Source organism: Ursus americanus, chromosome 1 (genome assembly GCF_024610735.1).
Source record: "Ursus americanus isolate L20-20 chromosome 1, mUrsAme1.1.p, whole genome shotgun sequence".
In the NCBI taxonomy this organism is placed as follows: domain Eukaryota; kingdom Metazoa; phylum Chordata; class Mammalia; order Carnivora; family Ursidae; genus Ursus; species Ursus americanus.
This window is the reverse complement of record NC_142127.1, coordinates 18,401,441-18,419,421: the sequence shown is the minus strand read 5'-3', so window position 1 is coordinate 18,419,421 and position 17,981 is coordinate 18,401,441. Positions and strand designations below refer to the sequence as shown.

The 17,981-nt window shown below is 36.0% G+C and overlaps 1 protein-coding gene across 2 annotated transcripts in view; it reads left to right on the top strand.

Moving 5' to 3' along the window:
- DARS1 (aspartyl-tRNA synthetase 1) overlaps window positions 1–17,981 on the top strand; it is a 57,952-nt gene that overhangs the window by 25,678 nt on the left and 14,293 nt on the right. For both annotated transcript variants that reach the window (XM_045782803.2, XM_045782811.2), the window contains 4 exons: window positions 11,645–11,747; window positions 14,717–14,797; window positions 15,777–15,836; window positions 17,808–17,919. In XM_045782803.2, coding sequence (XP_045638759.1) covers window positions 11,645–11,747; window positions 14,717–14,797; window positions 15,777–15,836; window positions 17,808–17,919 — 356 coding nt within the window. The remainder of the gene's footprint in view (window positions 1–11,644; window positions 11,748–14,716; window positions 14,798–15,776; window positions 15,837–17,807; window positions 17,920–17,981) is intronic.

Genomic DNA, 17,981 nt, shown 5'->3' with positions numbered 1-17,981 from the left:
TTGCCTTCCTAAGGAGTCACTCCATTGTTAAAAAGCACGCTATTAAAATGGAAACAGTGGGGGTGGGAAAGGGTGGGGGTGGGGAAGAAACTAAAGAGTGTATGTTTGCAAAGATAGTTATTTTTCTTGAATAATTTCAATATGAAAAATATTTGATAGCTATAATTATAAACATGAAACCTAAAATTCAGTAGGCAGATTTAATAACTGCATCTACTTCTGTTTAACCTTTTGTCTTTTTTTCTTATCATCAGCACTGCCACACAGTGCATCTTGCACATTCTTAGCACTCTTGTTGTGAGAAGTAAAACAGAGTCAGTCAACAAAGCAACCATATGGTGTATGCAACTGATGTGGAGAATAAGTCCACAAATTCTGAATATAAAAAAAGAATTTATCGTTTACTAAGATTCTGGACTCAGGAAGGAAATGAAAGAGTTTGGCTGGATAACTGATGCCATTCCTTAACACATCGGCCTTTTGTTACACACTTGTATAAACAAAATCCTTTCCTAGAATTGCTCTGTTGTCAGCAAGGGAGGAGATGTTGGGACATTCACAACATGGTTGACTTTGGGGTTAACTTTTTATAAAGTAGTGCTAATAATCATTCAGTTCTGCTGTAACATAACAGATGTTTCCCTAAAAATCACCGTGTTGTGCAAAATTATGCAATAACCTCAACATTTATATGGAAAATGGGTTAATAGCACAATGGTCAAAAACTTCATCAGTGATGTAGTTTTTTGAAAAGAACCTTATTTTTTTTAATGTAGGTAGAATAGCTTGATACGTGTTGAATGGTTGAGAAATACAAAAATAATACTACAATAAGTGTTACATTTTTATTTTTTTATTGAAGTGTAGTCGACTCAAAGCCATTTTATTTTTCTGGTTGATAGTATTGTATTCCTCTCATTTCAAGTCATCTCACTCTGAATGTCTTTAGGTGTTCATTTGGAATAGCTTGGCCTTAAAATTCCTTACTTCTCCTCCACTAGCTTCACTATTCATTTTAATAACTCACTCCTGTGGCCGCCACTTGGATTTTGCTCCTTAGAACTTGACTTTAAACTCCAGTGGCGATTCTCTCTAACCATTATTTCCAACTTTTTACCTATCCCATGCCTCCTAATCTTCTGTTGGACCTCATCAAAACTTCTGGTCTTTTTGCCAGTCTCCCCTTTTTGTCCTACGTTTTCTGTCCTCTTCTGAACTCATGCAACCCAGTTCCATTCCCAGAACTACCCACACTGCATCCTTACCCGCTGTTCCCCTTTCTTTTGCCCTGTGAATGCTCGACAAACTACCCAGCCCCATAGACTCCTGATGCCATCATCTAACACCGAGGTTAAGGAGTATATTGTGTATTCATGGCACAACAGTTGATTTTTTTCCTAAGCTGGGCCTAGTGGAATGTATTCTTTTTTTATTATTATGTTCAGTTAGCCACAGTATAGTACATCATTAGTTTTTGATGTCGTGTTCAGTGATTCATTAGTTATGTATAACACCCGGTGCACAATCACTTTATAATGAAAATAGAGTTTTATAGGCGACCCCTGTTTTCATTGTTTCACTGAACTCTTCAGTATCTCATTCCTCTTGATCCTTTGGTTTCTAACTACGATTATAATTAGAAAAGAAAAAATTTGGAAAACACTATGACTTCTATTGCTTAATGTATCAGCCTTGTATTATAATTAAAAACAGCACATGAACGACAACATATAAATTCTGGTAGATTCTGTAACTTATTTAAATGAAGCAAAAATCCTTACTTATAGATGTTTTTAGCTTACTTTAGAAATTTGAGGACCAGCGAAGCATGAGGTAATTCAAATGAATATTTACTAATACATTCACTTTGGAAAGGTAGCAGCTTAGTGAGTCAGCTAACCACCCTTTCTGCTAGAATCTTTGGTTCGAAAAATAGCATGCTTAGAAATATGTCCATGAGAAAAAGACCATTTCTAATCCTCAGCTTGTTTTCATTTTGTCTTAGTTCTTATTTGTGAAATGATTGCGATTATCTTTAGAGGAGTGCCTAAGGACTGTTTGTTTATTCTCAAGGTGTTTCCATTTTGAATAGTGTTACCTTAAGAGACTGGACATTTAAAACATGTGAACTCTTACACAACAAAATGGCAGAAATAATGGTATTTATATGTTAATTCCATGAGGCCCTACATTTAACTCTATTCCCTCTGGCCATATACCAGGTGGAAAAAAGCAAAGACTCCACTATTAAAAATATCAAATCAGATAGTTCCAGCTGGGGTTTCCTAATCATTTAAAAGGCAAAATATGAGGTCACTTTTAATATCTTAAGTGGATAACTATCTTAGCATTTACTTTAGATATTAAATCTGAGGTGCTTATTTTTGCCTTACTAACTAGATTGTACCACTAGCAGTTTCTAGCTTTTGAGTGTATTCCTTAAGAGCAACATTGGCACTTAATATGGGGTCAGTTGTTGTCCCCGCTTATCTTTCCTAGGAATATCCAATTCATCAATATACTAATCTGAAAAGTTGACTCACTAATTGGATTTAAGTGCCACAGGACTCTTCAACACATTATTTTAATCAATCTGTTGGAAAGATCAATTTTCTCATGGTTCAATGCATATAAAAATGAAGCAACTAAATGAGTTACATAGGAAGGTTGGCACATCTCATTCCCTAGAGATCTTTAAGAAGAGGTTCTTAATTGTGTATCCAAAATGGTTTGTGGTCCTTAAATGAAATTTGTCTGGAAGCAGGAAGATGGGATACCTATCCAGTCCTGTGTTTCTAGATCTCCATCTTATGTTGACATTAATTTTCTAAAATTAGTGGCTGGTGTTTGAGTTGAGACAAGAAGTAATCTCTTTTTTTCTTTTCAAAATTATTTTTTATTTAGTGCCATTTTGAAGTAATGGACACAGTAGTCTTGTGTTAGTTATGGTTGAGTTTTGTAAAGACAAAATTTTTTCAAAGGCAGCCCTAGAGGCCTTTTTGTATTGACTGCTATTAAGGGGTACAGTGAATATAAACACAGTGTTTCAAGTTTCAAGCTAGAAGGGAAAAGAAAAAGGAGCAGCAAGTTTAAGGTCCATGTGGCTAAGTGATCTGTAATATTTCCTTCAACGGTCTTAGTTCCATTTTTTTCTTATTTAAAAATTTGGAGAAAAAAATGAAGTTTCAAGCTAAAGTTATAGCGACTACTATAAAGGGCTGCAGTTAATTTGAATACCAGTTGTTAAAGTTAAAAATTATATTTTGCTGTTTGTACGTTTGTAACACCCCTCTTCCCACCCAGCATAGAGATGTTTGGATTCTGAAAAAAAAGGCTTTTTCAGACTGTTAGTTAACTAGTGTACATACGTGTTTTATTTTCTTTTTCTTCATATTAGTCATTGTGGTTAAGTGATTTATTGGTAGCTGGTGAGTCACAAGTGTATTTTTCATTCTATGAGTCACCTAGCTGCATATAAGTTTGTGCATTTTCTTTCCTTTCTAGATCTTTCATCTAAAAATAGGTATTTTACTTAGTTGGTAGGTTGAAATTTCAGTTTGCTGCATTAACTTTTAGAATTGTAAAATATCAAAATAATCCTCAAAAGAAATCACTGATTTGGAAAACTTATTTAGCATCTCTGGTCCAGGCACTCTGCTGGGCTTGGGAATACCATGACACGTGTATCACATAAGGAACTTAATTTGGGGAGAGGGCAAAATAGATGAACAACTGCGTGCAGAGACATGCTACAGGGGCTGTGGTAGAAGTGTATGTATATATCACGTACAGTCGAGGCCCAGAGGGAATGGGCATGTGGGTACTCCTTGTCATCATGTGGATAATAAGTTGGTGAATATAGGCTAGGTCGTTATACTGCTGTAGATTGCAGCTCTTTGAAAAACTGTATATAGGTGGTTTATACGTCTTTGTTGGAGTGATATACTTATCTATATACTACCTATTGGAGGAGAAATAGAACTTCTGTATTCGGTCCTGTCCAGTTCAACATCTGTATTAAAAACTTTGATAAAGATGGACTTTTAAAAGTAGATCTAAAATCTGTCAGAAATTCTCAGTTTATGGGATTAATTTCTTTTTTTTTTCTTTTATGATTTACCTTCTTTATTATTAGAGACAGAGAAAGAAGAGTAAGCAGGGGGAGGCACAGAGGGAAAGGGAGAGACTCTCAAGCCGATTCCCCGCTGAGCACGGAGCCCATGCCTGGCTCAATCTCATGATCTGAGCTGAAATCAAGAATCAGACGCTTAATCAGCTGAGCTACCCAGGCACCCTAGGATTAATTTCTAAGTAAAATACAACTTTAATAACATCATACTGTTTAAGGCTGGCAATAATAGCAGGACATCAAGATGCATCAGTGTTACAAGAAGATAGTATGATTCTTGAGAATTTTGAAAACCATTTGTGAAGGGCCTACTATTTCCAGTTGCTTCACATAAATCATAAAGGAATGTGGCAGCTTGTGAGCCCCTAAGAATGAGAATGTCTTATTTCGGAGTGAGCTGATGATGCATTCTGGAGTATTTAAAATTTGGTGCTAAATTGTGAGTCTGGAACAGAACGAACAGTCTAGTGCAGTAATCAATACATTATCTTACTACTGTATAATCTTAGCCTACTTACTTGACCTCTTGTAGAGTCTCAGTTTTCTCAGCTATAAAGCGGTGGTCATATCTATCTCGTAGGCCTTTGAGAAGTTTAAGTGAAATGGTATATGTGTAAAGCACCTCATGCAGGAACTGGAACATAAATGGAAATTGGTAAGTGATATGGGAATAAAAATGCTTTAGGCTTTGATATATATTAAGATCAGTTTTGTTTGATCTGTAAAAATAAAACTCTTGCTTCTTCATTAAAAAAAAATACAGAGGAAAATGAACAAAACTACTGTAGAAGGACAACACAAAATTTATGAAGCATTACATATTTTTTGCAAAGGAGAAAAAATTGGGAGGAGTATAGACCAAATAGTAAACAGTGATTATAGGAAGAAGGGGTTGGGTATATGATGCATTCCATTATGAATTAGCTGTTGGAAAAAAACTGTGTACTAAACCATCTTAAATTCTGCTGTATGGTAAGACTATTCAAAGCCATCTGCAGATTTAGTGCAATCCCTTTCAAAAATCCCAATGGCATTTTTTGCAGAAATAGAAAAACCCATCTTAAAATTCATGTGGACTCTCAAGGGGCCCAGAATAGCCAAAACGGTTTTGGAAAAAAAGAACAATTTGGAGGACTCGCACTCCCTGATTTCAAAACTTCCTACAAAGCTACAGTAATCAAAAGTATGTGGTACTAACATAAGGATAGACATATAAACCAATGGAATAGAAGAGAGAGTCCATAAATAAACCCTGGCTTAAATGGCCAATGGAATTTTGACAAGGGTACCAAGACCTTTTAATGGGGAAAGGATGGTCTTTTCAACAAATGGTGCTGGGGAAACTGGATATCCATATGCCAAAGACCTTACCATACATACACCATATATAAAAATTAACTCAAAATGGATCAATTAACCTGTTAATTGAGCCTGGGTGGCTCAGTTGGTTAAGCTTCTGTGTTTGGCTCAGGTCATGATCCCAGGGTCCTGGGATCCAGTCCCGCATCGAGCTCCTTGCTCAGCAGGGAGCCTTCTTCTGCTCCCCCTGCTTGTGCTCTCTCTCTTTCTCCCTTTCTCTCTCTCTCTCTGACAAATACATAAATAAAATCTTTTAAAAACAAAACAAAAATCGATCAATTACTTAAATATAAGAGCTGAAACTATGAAACTCTTAGAAGAAAACATAGGCCAGAAGCTTTATGACATTGGATTTAGCAGTGATTTCTTAGATATAACACCAAAAGTAGAAGTGACAAAACTAAATCTAGATTAATTTGACTTCATTGAAACTAAAACATTTTATGCATCAAAGGGCACTATCAAGAGAGTGAACAGACAATCCGCAGAATTGGAGAAAATATTTGCAAATCATATATCTGATAAAGGATTAATATCCAGAATATATAAAAACTCTGATAACTTATAACAACAACAACCCCATTCCAAAATGGGCAAGGGACTTGAATAGACATTTCTCCAAAGAAGATATACAGATGGCCAGTAAGCACATGAAAGGATGCTCAACATCACTAGGCATTTGGGAAATGCAAACCAAAACCACAATGAGATATCACTTTATATCCATTAGGATAACTGTTACCCCCCCTCAAAAGAAAAAGAGAAATAATGAGTGTTAATGATGTAGAGAAATTGGAACCCTCATGCATTGCTGGTGGGAATGTAAAATGGTACTGCTGCTGTGGAAAACAATATGGCAATTCCTTAAAAAGTTAAACATAAAATTATGATCCAACAATTCCACTTCTAGATAGATACCCAGAAGAGTTGAAAGTAGGGACTCAAACAGATACTTGTATGCTATTGTTCATAGCAGCATTATTCACAATAACCTAAACGGAAAACAACCCAAATATCCATCAACAGATGAATGGTTAAACAAAATGTATTATGTACATATAATGAAATATTATTCCGCCTTAAAAAGGAATGAAGTTCTGATAAAAGCTGTAATATAGATGAACCTTGAAAACTTCATGCCAAGTGAAATAAGTCAGACACAAAAGGACAAATATATAGTTCCACATACCTGAGGTACCTAGAGTAATTAAGTTCTTGGAGACAGAAAGTAGAATAGAGGTTACCAGGAGCTGAGGTGGGGGTGGGGGGAAGTTGGAATGAGTAGAGAGTTAATTATTTAATGAGTACAGAGTTTCTGAGATAATGAAAAAGTTCTAGAAATGGATAGTGGTGGTGGTTGCACAACATTGTGAATGCCACTGAATTATACATCTAATTGTGGTTAAAAAGCTAAGTTGTATGTATTGTATACTTTACCAATAGTAAAATTTCAGCAGCATCTTACAATAAACTTTGATTTCTTGCTCACACATCTGTCAGTCAGCTAGAATTTAGCTCATCTAGGCTTGTTTTGAAGCTGTGGTTTGTGTCCTGGTCTACTCTTTGTGTTTCTCAGCTTCCTTGGACCAACAGCTACTTCAGACATCATATTATGGAGAAAAGCAGGAATGCTGAAGGGCAGGTTCAGCTGCACAAGCACATTTCAAGCCTTTACTGGCATCACATCCACTGATTTGTCATTGATAAGCGAGTCATATGGCCAAAGCCAAGAGGCAAAAAATTACCCTCTGTCTTACCTTGAATCTATGGCAAAGGTATGGATGAATACTACTACTATAGGGGGAGCAAAGACTTGAGAGCAAGAATTTAGTGCGCCACAGAGATAAGCTAAGAACTTAAAAAAAAAGTTTGGCAACATTGAAGAATAAGGCATTACTCATTAGTACATTATTTGAGACTATGAAGCTTACCTCATTTAAGTACTGAAACTATTCTGACAATTTTAACAGAATCTTTGAAGTCTATTTTATACATTCTTCCTTTTGAAAAACTTTTTTTTTTAATGTCAGAGGGTTATTACTATGAACATCTATTACTATGCTAAGTTACACTGTGGTTCTTTGTCACTTTCCTGTTTATTTTTTGGTATATATTCTTCAGTAGTCAACTCTTAATACTTCTAATAGTGCCTACTTCTAATAGTTCTATTAGACTTCTTTTTTTAGTCTGTTGCTTCTTAGGTAATGTAGATATGAAAATTTATAATCAAGATTGATAAAACTATGATACTGAAAGTGTCCCTGAGGTAGTTAGTGAGGCCCTGGGTAGCAAACTATATGGCACTCAGGTTGGAAAGATGGGATTTTATTCCTTCAGATAATGGAGTAGTTTGTATTTCTTCCAAGTCGCACATTTTATAATTGAGTTATTCATACATTATTCCATTTGTTCTGGTTTTTAAAAAAGATTTTATTTATTTGAGAGAGAGAGAGAGATCACAAGCAGGGGGGAGGAGTAGAGGGAGAAGCAGACTCCCCACTAAGCAGGGAGCCCAATGCAGGACCTGAGCTGAAGACAGGCACTAAACCAGCTGCACCACCCAGGCACTCCTCCCCCCCTTTTTTTAAACATTTTATTTATTTTGAGAGAGAGCCATTTGTTTAAAAAAAAAAAAAACTGATAGCTAACTCAAAATATTTTTATAAAATATATAAAGGATGCTTTTTACATTTTTTTTAAGGCTTTATTATTTTAGAGAGCAAGCATGAGCAGGGGAAGGGGGGGCAGAAGGAGAGGGAGAAAGAATCTCAAGCAGACTGAGTGCAGAGCCTGATGTGGGGCCAGATCTTATGACACTGAGATCACAACCTGAGCTGAAATCAAGAGTCGGTTGCCCAACCAACTGACCCACACAGGTGCCCCTACAATTTTATTTTCTAAAGACAGTGTCAGTTAGAAGTAAACTATTAGATTGATTTTTGGTTCCTGGTGGATGACACGAATAGGATAGCCTATTAGGGCATTTTTTAATATCAAGGCTGTAACTAATTTATCTTATTTGTAGAGTGATTATTTATATGTCAGAAGGGTGGTTGGAAAGTAGAAGAGGTGTAAAACACAATACGGTGATAGTGTGTTTTGGGAGGCGATGGTAATAATAAAGATAGCTGACTTAGCTCTTGGAAGATGTGTTTTAATTTACTTCATGCATTTCTTCTACAATCAGATAGTTCCTGGGAGTTCTCTGCTTTTGACCGTGGATTTTTTTTCCTGCTGTATCCTCTAAAAACCCAAGGCTTTTAGTTGTCTGACATAACCCTCTTTCAAAATAGGGGTATAGTGGCATATTAGTTTCAAAATACAAAACTGAAACTTTAACAGGGTCTCTTTATCACAGCAGTCAAACTACAGTATACACACTCCAAAGTTTTAAGCCATCTTAACATACAATATCAGTTAAAATCATATTAATTAGGCTTTTTCTAAAAAGTAAAATTTCATCCTTCTACTAGCAGTAGCTTATTCATGATTCCTATCCCTCTCTTGCATTGACTCTAATTATATACACACATACATAAAACCCTCATTAATGCTTTACTAAAGCTGACTAGCAAGTTCTAGTCTGACCCTTTTTTTCAAATCTGGCTCTTTGTTTTATTTTAATATTATTTGTACCGAATTCATTCATGTCTACAGATAAATAACATTAGCAGGATATAGATGTAGTAATAGAGATACTAGAGCTAAATTATCCAAGGTTTAAAAAAATCATGGAATGGTGTTACTAATATCTAAAGAGACTATTCTGTTAACGGTGTATAGCTGCTAGGTATAATAAGGAGATAATACTGAGATTGGAAGAGCAAATTAATTAATTATAAGTATCCTCTGTATCTGTTTAATTCTCTCTTCTTTCTAATTGATTCAGCAGACTAATTTGTGATAGAAGTCTGTCTTTGGCCCTAGTTTAAGAAATAGGTTGGATTTTCAGAAGTTCCTTTTGTGAGTTGTTTGGTGCTAGAAATGACGTTTAAAATAGTGGCTATTTTTTGTCTAGCTGAACAAGTATTTTATCACAAAATATTACCTAATTAAATAAAAGTACTAAACATAGACTTAGTTACAAGTTTCAGGTCCAGGATAAAAGAAGTCATCTGGTACTTTTGAGGAAAAAAGAAACTTATTTTCTTTAATTGGCCCTTTAGGGCAGAGTGTCAGATCACATCCAGCTTTTTTCTGGAAGGATATAAACTTAGTGGTCAATCATTCAGAGTAGATAACTTGAGTTGGCTTGAAGAGGACTTTCTTATAAGGGTAGGCCTCTTACTAAGGGGATGACCCAAGAGGGCCAGGGTCGCAGCAGGAATGTAGCAGAGTGGAACTATAGTTGGGACAGAACAGGTTACTTGATGAAACACACCGATCAGTAAGGAAAAGAAAGCCTTCCTCTTGGAAAGGTGTGAGCTAATCATAGTATTCTCACATAGCCTGAATCATACACTCAGTTATCAAGTTTACTCATTCAATCAGAAGAGGCAACTGGTAGTTGGAAATCATACTGAAGAATGATTCAGTGACTCTAGATTGCCAGTGTTAGAAAGCCCTTTAACAATATACCACAATAAATTTTGAGTTTCTTCGGTGTACAAGATTTGAGCTAGATATTAGGTATTGGCTCTAGTGCAGGAGACTTATGAGTATAAAAAATATGTATATACCGTTGGGGTTTTTTTAAAAGTTGGTATCAGACATATAGAATTCTAGACAGTGTAGTAAAATGAAATGAAAATTTTTCTTCCTTTCTTCACCACTTTTCACCTCTCCTCATTTTGATCCTTTTCCATCCCTGAGCAAATGTTAATTGAAATGGATTGTGATGTTCTCTTGGGTAAAATAAGCATTGTTGGATTTCTGAAATCTTGTCGAATGGCACCGCAACTACTAAGGACCCAATTCCTCAGCAGAATAAATAGAACTTTTCCTATGAAAGTTAAATCTTCTTTTTTCTTTTTTTTTTTTTCTTGCTTTTGTTTTGTTTTGTTTTTTTTAGATTCTTGTCATTCATTTTGTAGGATTCTGGGTTGGGGCTTATGACACAGCAGATAAACAGGGAGTCCAGAACAGATTTTCTTGATGCATTTTTGCCCTTTCTATTATGCCAGCTGTGTCAGGAGCTCCATTGTCTCCCAGTTACCACTTTTGCATTTTTCTTCCTTCTTCTCTTTTCACCTCACTTCTGCAGTTCCATTTACCACCTGAGAGTTTTAATTGGTAGTTTAAGATTGATAATTTTGGCCAGTTGAGCTGCCATGACACTGACATCACTCTCCAAGAACTGAAAGTTAAATCTTAATCCTTTTCCACAAATATATTATGATATATTCTGTCAGTATAATAATATACACAGAGGTAGAACTGGTGCATTTTGTATGGGAACCACCATTTTGGATTATACCCTCTCTCCCTTGGTTATATACTAGAGATCAAAAAATAACCAATTAGTGAGCTTAATAAGCTACTTCATAAATTTTACATTTCAGAATTTGAGTGCCTTATGTTCAAAATTCAAGTTTGTTATAAAATTCAACTGCCCAGTTGATCCATTTAGTGTATATTGAGCTTCAGGTAGACATTCTTAAATGGAATTACACAATCCTATACTCGGTCTGCCATAAATCCAATGACAGTTTGTACTTAGAAACTATAGGCGTGGAGGGCTTAATTGTAGCAACCTAATGTCCTTTTATTACCTTGAAATCTTTTCAGTTGACCTTCTTCTATTATTTAATTCCATTACGTACCAGTAATTGCATTTATTGAAGCCCATGCTTCTCCTTATAGGAAATGCTGATCTTTGTAAATTTCAACTATAGGAAGGGAAATGTTCTTTAATAAATAATTGAAAGACTTTTTTCTACTTTTCACAATTCAGTGTTGGTCCTGTTGCCATTTATGTTCAGAGTATTTTATGAATGGTAACTAAATTATGGCATCTAGAAAATCATCTCTTCAAGAAATCTCACAGGGTGTGCTGTGTAATAGCTTATTGTAAGTAGGTTAAATAGACTGGCTTTATCTCAAGTGGCTTACTGTATTAAAAAAGAATTTAATATTTCAGCTTTACTGTTGAAACACCAAATGAATTCTGACACCTCTGATGAGATGATTAAAGTTGGGGATTTTTTCTTTTGACAGCATTAACAAAGAGAGCATCGTAGATGTAGAAGGTGTAGTGAGAAAAGTGAATCAGAAAATTGGAAGCTGTACACAGCAAGACGTAGAGTTACACGTTCAAAAGGTAACTTTCTTTCAAAATATAAAATTGGGTACAGAAATACATTTGAGTGGTTCTTATAACCATTCATATCAAATCTATATGTTCTTAGAGTTGATGTAAAATATTGAGGTTTATAAGTTGATTACTGAATCAATTTGCTTTTGTTCTATAACAGACCACCCCAATACTTAAAACATTTGCCCATTTTCTTTCTTTTCTTTTTTTTTTTTTAAAGATTTTGTTTATTTATTTGACAGAGATAGAGACAGTCAGCGAGAGAGGGAACACAAGCAGGGGGAGTGGGAGAGGAAGAAGCAGGCTCACAGCAGAGGAGCCTGATGCGGGGCTCGATCCCATAACGCAGGGATCACGCCCTGAGCCGAAGGCAGACGCTTAACCGCTGTGCCACCCAGGCGCCCCTATTTGCCTATTTTCTGTGCATGGGGCAGTTAGAGTCAGCCTATCTGGGATGGCTCATCTGCTCTGCATGACATCATCTGGGCCTACTGATAATTCTGGGACATTTCTCCCTGTGGCCTCTGTTCATCCAGCGGGCTAGCCCAGGCTTACTGACATGGTACCAGAAGGGTTCCCAGCAGTGGGAGAGGAAAGCCGTAGTGTGCAAGCACTTTTCAAACTTCTCCTTGTGCCACATTTGCTAAATATGTCATTGGTCAAAGCAAGTCACATGAAATAACTTAGATTTAAGGGATGGCGAAAGATTCACCTCTTGATGGGAAGAGAGGCAACATCGTTGAAAAAAGACTTGTATACAGGAGCCTGAGGAATTATTAGAGCCATTTTTTTTCAAACAATCTACCATATTCATATAGGGAAAAATATAAAACACATCTAAAAAGCTTTGTTCACTATTATGAGTATATGTTGCTATGAACTTTCTTCTGACAATATACCTCTAAAGGTTGATTAATTATACTAATTCTTAATGATTGTATTTCCTTATAGTCATCATATTTCTGATACTTTATAGAGAAATCAAAAGAGACAAAACTGTGTTGGTCTTACATTCTAGCAATGACCTCCTTTCATATAAGATTTATCCCACATCTATTTTCTTCTCAGACGTAAAAACTGTAAGTGCTCGTTATCATTGACTTTTAAAATACTGTAAGTGAACTCACACATATTTAGTACTTTTGAAATAAGCCTGCAGTTTTGAACCTGCAGTTCTTAGGTCCAGGCCTAGTTTGTATCTACAATATGCATCATTAAATTTCCCTTAAGGAGTAGTCACTTCCTGCCCTCATCCCTGTATGTGTATTTGCTTGTGCGTGAGCATATATAAGATAGAGCAGTCAGGCACACGGACAGATGCAGAAAGGTAGACTCATACCCACTAATTTGAGAGTAAGGTTGTATTTAACTGGAATTGTCATGGGAACTCTTCAAGACTTAGAAAATCTGTTTTTTACTGACCTAACTTGCCAAGTTACTTTTTTTTCCTTTGTGTAAGCTTCATTTCAAACCAACCACACAAAGAAGTGTGTAACCTAGTAAAGGCAAACCAGCCTAAGGGTATGCTGACCAAGTAAAACAACCCCCTATTTTCCAAGTAACATATCTTTTTCAAAACTTCAGTAAGTAAAATTTTAGTGAATAGAGCAGTTAATGTACTTCTAAAATATTCTAATTATCTAGCATTCAATACAATCTTAATGAATGGAAATGATAAATATAAAGCCTAAAGAGCTTACAGACTTTGCCATAATGGAAATAATTATAAAGTATCTGACAAAGTATAAAGTATTATATCTTAAAAAGGATCTTACAGTAAGCACTGACTCTTATCAGTTATTTATTCAGCCAGCAGTTACTGAGTACACACTTTGTGCCAGCACTGTGAAGTATGGGGTGCTCACAACTTAATGAAGTGAATTTCTACTAGTTATAAAAATAGAAGAGGTAGCTGTTCCATTCTACAACTTTGTATTGGAAATCAAGTTTCTATTAACTCATCAAAGGGAAACACTATACTTGAGCATAGAAGGTGGTGACAAATAATTCTACTTTACTATAGGAGGACTGGAGTGTCCTTCTGACACTTAAAGAGTCTGAGCTGAGTGCTAAATGTGATCTACAACTGGAAGAATATAATTTCCTTTCCTGAATTAACTAAATAAGGTCTGTTTCCCTTTCATGCTTTAACAGGTTTTCGAGAAGACATAGTTGGGAATAACTAATAGGGTAACATGTTTTTAAGAGTAGCCAAAAAACCTTAGCTCATTTTTTATGACCTAACTTCATTTTAGCACTAAAATGTGCAATTAATGTGAGTGAATTTAACAAATAAAAAGGAATTTTAACACCATAGAGGAATACCTTCCATGGTAGCTCCAAACCAAGAGAGCAGCAGGAAATGAGATATAACATGTTTGATGAAAGATGGCAAGGAAGGGGTATTTGGAAAAAGAGTGAGAAAAGGGAGTTGACGGACAGCAGAGTTGGGCTGACTTTGGTCCTAGTGGTAGAAATGGCCAAATGCTGTGAACAGTGATAATAACACATTTGTTTAATGGCCCCTTCAAAAGAGCAAAGTGTTTTCATATCCATTACTCCATTTGATTCTTACCTCAGACCTTATTTTACAGAGTAGAATATTGAAGCTCTGAGGTGAAATGATTTGCCTAACAACAGCTTTTATGTGACAAAGCAAGGCCCCTTGCTCAGACCCCTTGACCCCAGTTGGTACTTATTTGTCACACTGGTATGCACATTAGAGTTTACAAAGTATTTTTATATATGTTATCTCATTCAACTTCCAACAACCTAGGGAGGTTGGCAAGAAATACTATGATTCCTGTTTTATAAGTGAAAAAACATGCACATCTTTGTTTGATTTTAGCAAGTAGTTTCAGTTAAGATATATGCAAACATAGCTTCATATTTATGTCAACTGTAGATTTTTTTTTAAGTAAAAGATAACAGGTTTTGTGTGCTTCGTGATATTTTTGGTAATCTTTCACTTTCAGATTTATGTGATCAGTTTGGCTGAACCCCGCCTGCCCCTGCAGCTGGATGATGCCGTTCGGCCTGAGGTGGAAGGAGAAGAGGTTAAAGTTACATTTTTGAAATACTTTGCTTCCTCTGTATGTTTAATTTATAGAACATTGAAAACTTGATGTCCTACTTTTGTATGAAGGGTACCTGTGAAGTAATTTAAGCTTCATTTTTTTATCTAAATTTACTCTTACATCAGCAATTCTCCAACTTCTTGGTCTCAGGATCCCTTTACACTCTTAAAAATAATTTCCCCATAAACTTTTGTTTTTGAATATCTTTATCAATATTTGCAATGTTAGAAATTAGAAAATATTTAGTATGTATTAATACAAGTACCAGTAATATAGATACATGATTATATATGTTAATCCTATAGGAATGATAAAAATAACACATTTTTGAAAAATATTTTCAAAAACAAAAAATAATTTAGTGTCAAGAGTGACATTGTCTTACATACCTACAAATCTTTGTAATGTCTGCTATAATAGACAACAATTAGATTCTCATACCTGCCTCTGCATTCATTCTGTTGTGATAGCACACATCATGAAGCCTTGGGGAAATTCAGTACAGAGTGTGTGTCATTGTGAAAAATAGGTTTGACTTCATGGACTCCCTGAAAGTGTCTTCAGGACCTTCAGTGGTGCCCAGAACATACTTTTGAGAACCACTACTCTGTCAGCTTTTATCTGTTCCTTCAGTCTTTAGCAGGTAAAATCCAGGAATCAGTGAAGGTGCAAGTGGTTAATTCTTCTGATGTCCCAGTAATGAGGCAAGGCTTTGGCGGGGTGGGAGATGGAAAGAAAGCATTAATCTCTGTTCATTTGCATTTCTCTTCTTTCCATCTCTCTTTTAACAACAGCTTCTCTCTGGCCCTGCTCCTTGTTTCTTGGATCCCTGATTTGGGGGTGTAATGTGAACACACATAAGCACACCTGTTCTCACTTAAAAGTAAACATGGCTTCTTAAAAGTGTTTTTGTGTTCTTAAAAAAATGAGTAAAATCTGTTTTTTCATCTTTTTTTAGGAAGGAAGAGCTACTGTTAACCAGGATACAAGATTAGACAACAGAGTCATTGATCTTAGGGTATGCCTCATTTATTTATTAAGTGACATGATTGTGCCGAAATCAAGGTGGGCAGGGACACCACACCTGTCTCAGGCTTATAGAACTAATTGGCATTTGCCTATACGCATGACAATACAAGAAACAATTTACCTTTCGGACTGACCCTTCCCCTAAATATAATTGCAGGCAACAAGGACAGTCAAGTAATAATTCACAGGATATTGACTTGCTTTGTTTTAAAATGACAAAGGAACACGAAGCCAATAAATGGGCTTGCTGCCAGGTGATACCTGCTTTAGACAAGTTAGTAAGTAAAAACATAACCGTTAATATCGCTACAAAATTGTAAAAGAAATTATGTGCACATTTTAGAATGTGGACCAGGTAGAGATTAGTAATTAATGCTTCAATCCTTTGAATTTGATCTGAGCACAGAATTAATAATAAAGAAATAGTTGGCCCTGGTGGTTTATTTAGTAATCTCATAGGTCTTCTGTTTCCCTTTTTGGTTTGGTTGCAAGTGAAAGAGTTCAGTGGTTTCATCATTGTAGTAAAACCAATGTCATCTTTCTTTCTTAATGTTTTGACCACATCTTCCTCAAATATTCTACCTAAAGCTTAAATCCTTTGTCACCTTAAAAGTTCTTTCCAACTTTCTGCAATCATATGGGTCTGCCTTTATTATACACTCATATGTCTCCCCTGAGTATTTGCTTTTTTGTCCCTTTTCCTTTTCCATTTTAATTTGTAGTCTATAGAAAAGGTGAAAAGGCTATAACAATAATCAAAAGTCCTCTTGATACTGCCTAGAAACCTCAGGTTTTTCATAATTTTGACCACAGTAGATAGACATCATACTCTTTTTGCCCATGCTATTTATTCACACAAGTTATTGGTTGTGCCTGTAGAATTTGGCCCCAAAGTATTTTTCTTTGGCATCATTTTTTTTATTATTATTATTTACTTAAGTTCATCCCCACTGTTGAAAAGTGGGGATTTACACATTAAATCTAGATGGCTTTTCTCAAAAAGTTGGAGGTGAATCTGGCAGTACTGTGGCATGGCCACATTAGCTAGCACTCCGGATAGGGCATTATGTCCTCTGCTATGCCCTGCGCAACCCAGGAAGTATCATTCATTTATTCCATTTATGTTATTTGTCTGGCCCTTGTAAGCGTTCACGTTGTTTTTTTTAAGATTTATTTGTTTATTTGGGGGGCGCCTGGGTGGCTCAGTCGTTAAGCGTCTGCCTTCGGCTCAGGGCGTGATCCTGGCGTTATGGGATCGAGCCCCACATCAGGCTCCTCCGCTATGAGCCTGCTTCTTCCTCTCCCATTCGCCCTGCTTGTGTTCCCTCTCTCGCTGGCTGTCTCTATCTCTGTCAAATAAATAAATAAAATCTTTTTAAAAAAAAAAGATTTATTTATTTGGGCAAGAAAGAGCACACGCGCGTGCATGCATACACAAGCAGGGGAGAAGGGCAAAGGGAGAGGGACAGAGAGAATTTCAAGCAGACTCCCCGTTGAGCTCTGAGCTTGGAGCCTGATGCAAGGCTTGATCTCATGACCCTGAGATCATGACTGGAGTGGAAATCAAGAGTCTGACACTTAATGGACTGAGCCACCCAGGTTCCCCTAAGTGTTCACATTTTTAACCCCTACTTTGACTTCACGTTTTGGGAAGCATTGTGTACTTGAAATCTTTTAAGCATCTTAGTTTATGTCTAAACTACTCTCTAATCTTTTATGAGACTCTCAGCAAAGTCGAATTGGAGATGTTGGAGATTTTAAAGAGCAAAATTGCCATTCTCCTATAATAAGAAAAATTCCAAGATATATCCTTATACTAATTGTCATATAACCTAACTTTTCTCTCATATAATGAATTGTTTTCTTTGTGAACTTCCCATTCAGATGGCCTGATTAGAAAATACTCCATCTCAGTTAATGTGTCAAATCGATTTCACTTGATTTTATTATTGTCTTTTAGACATCAACTAGTCAGGCAGTCTTCCGTCTCCAGTCTGGCATCTGCCATCTTTTCCGTGAAACTTTAATTAACAAGGGTTTTGTGGAGATCCAAACTCCTAAAATTATCTCAGGTATGCTTTAAGACATTTCTTTTGATTTTTAAAAATAAATTTGCTTGCTCTCAAGTTGCTTA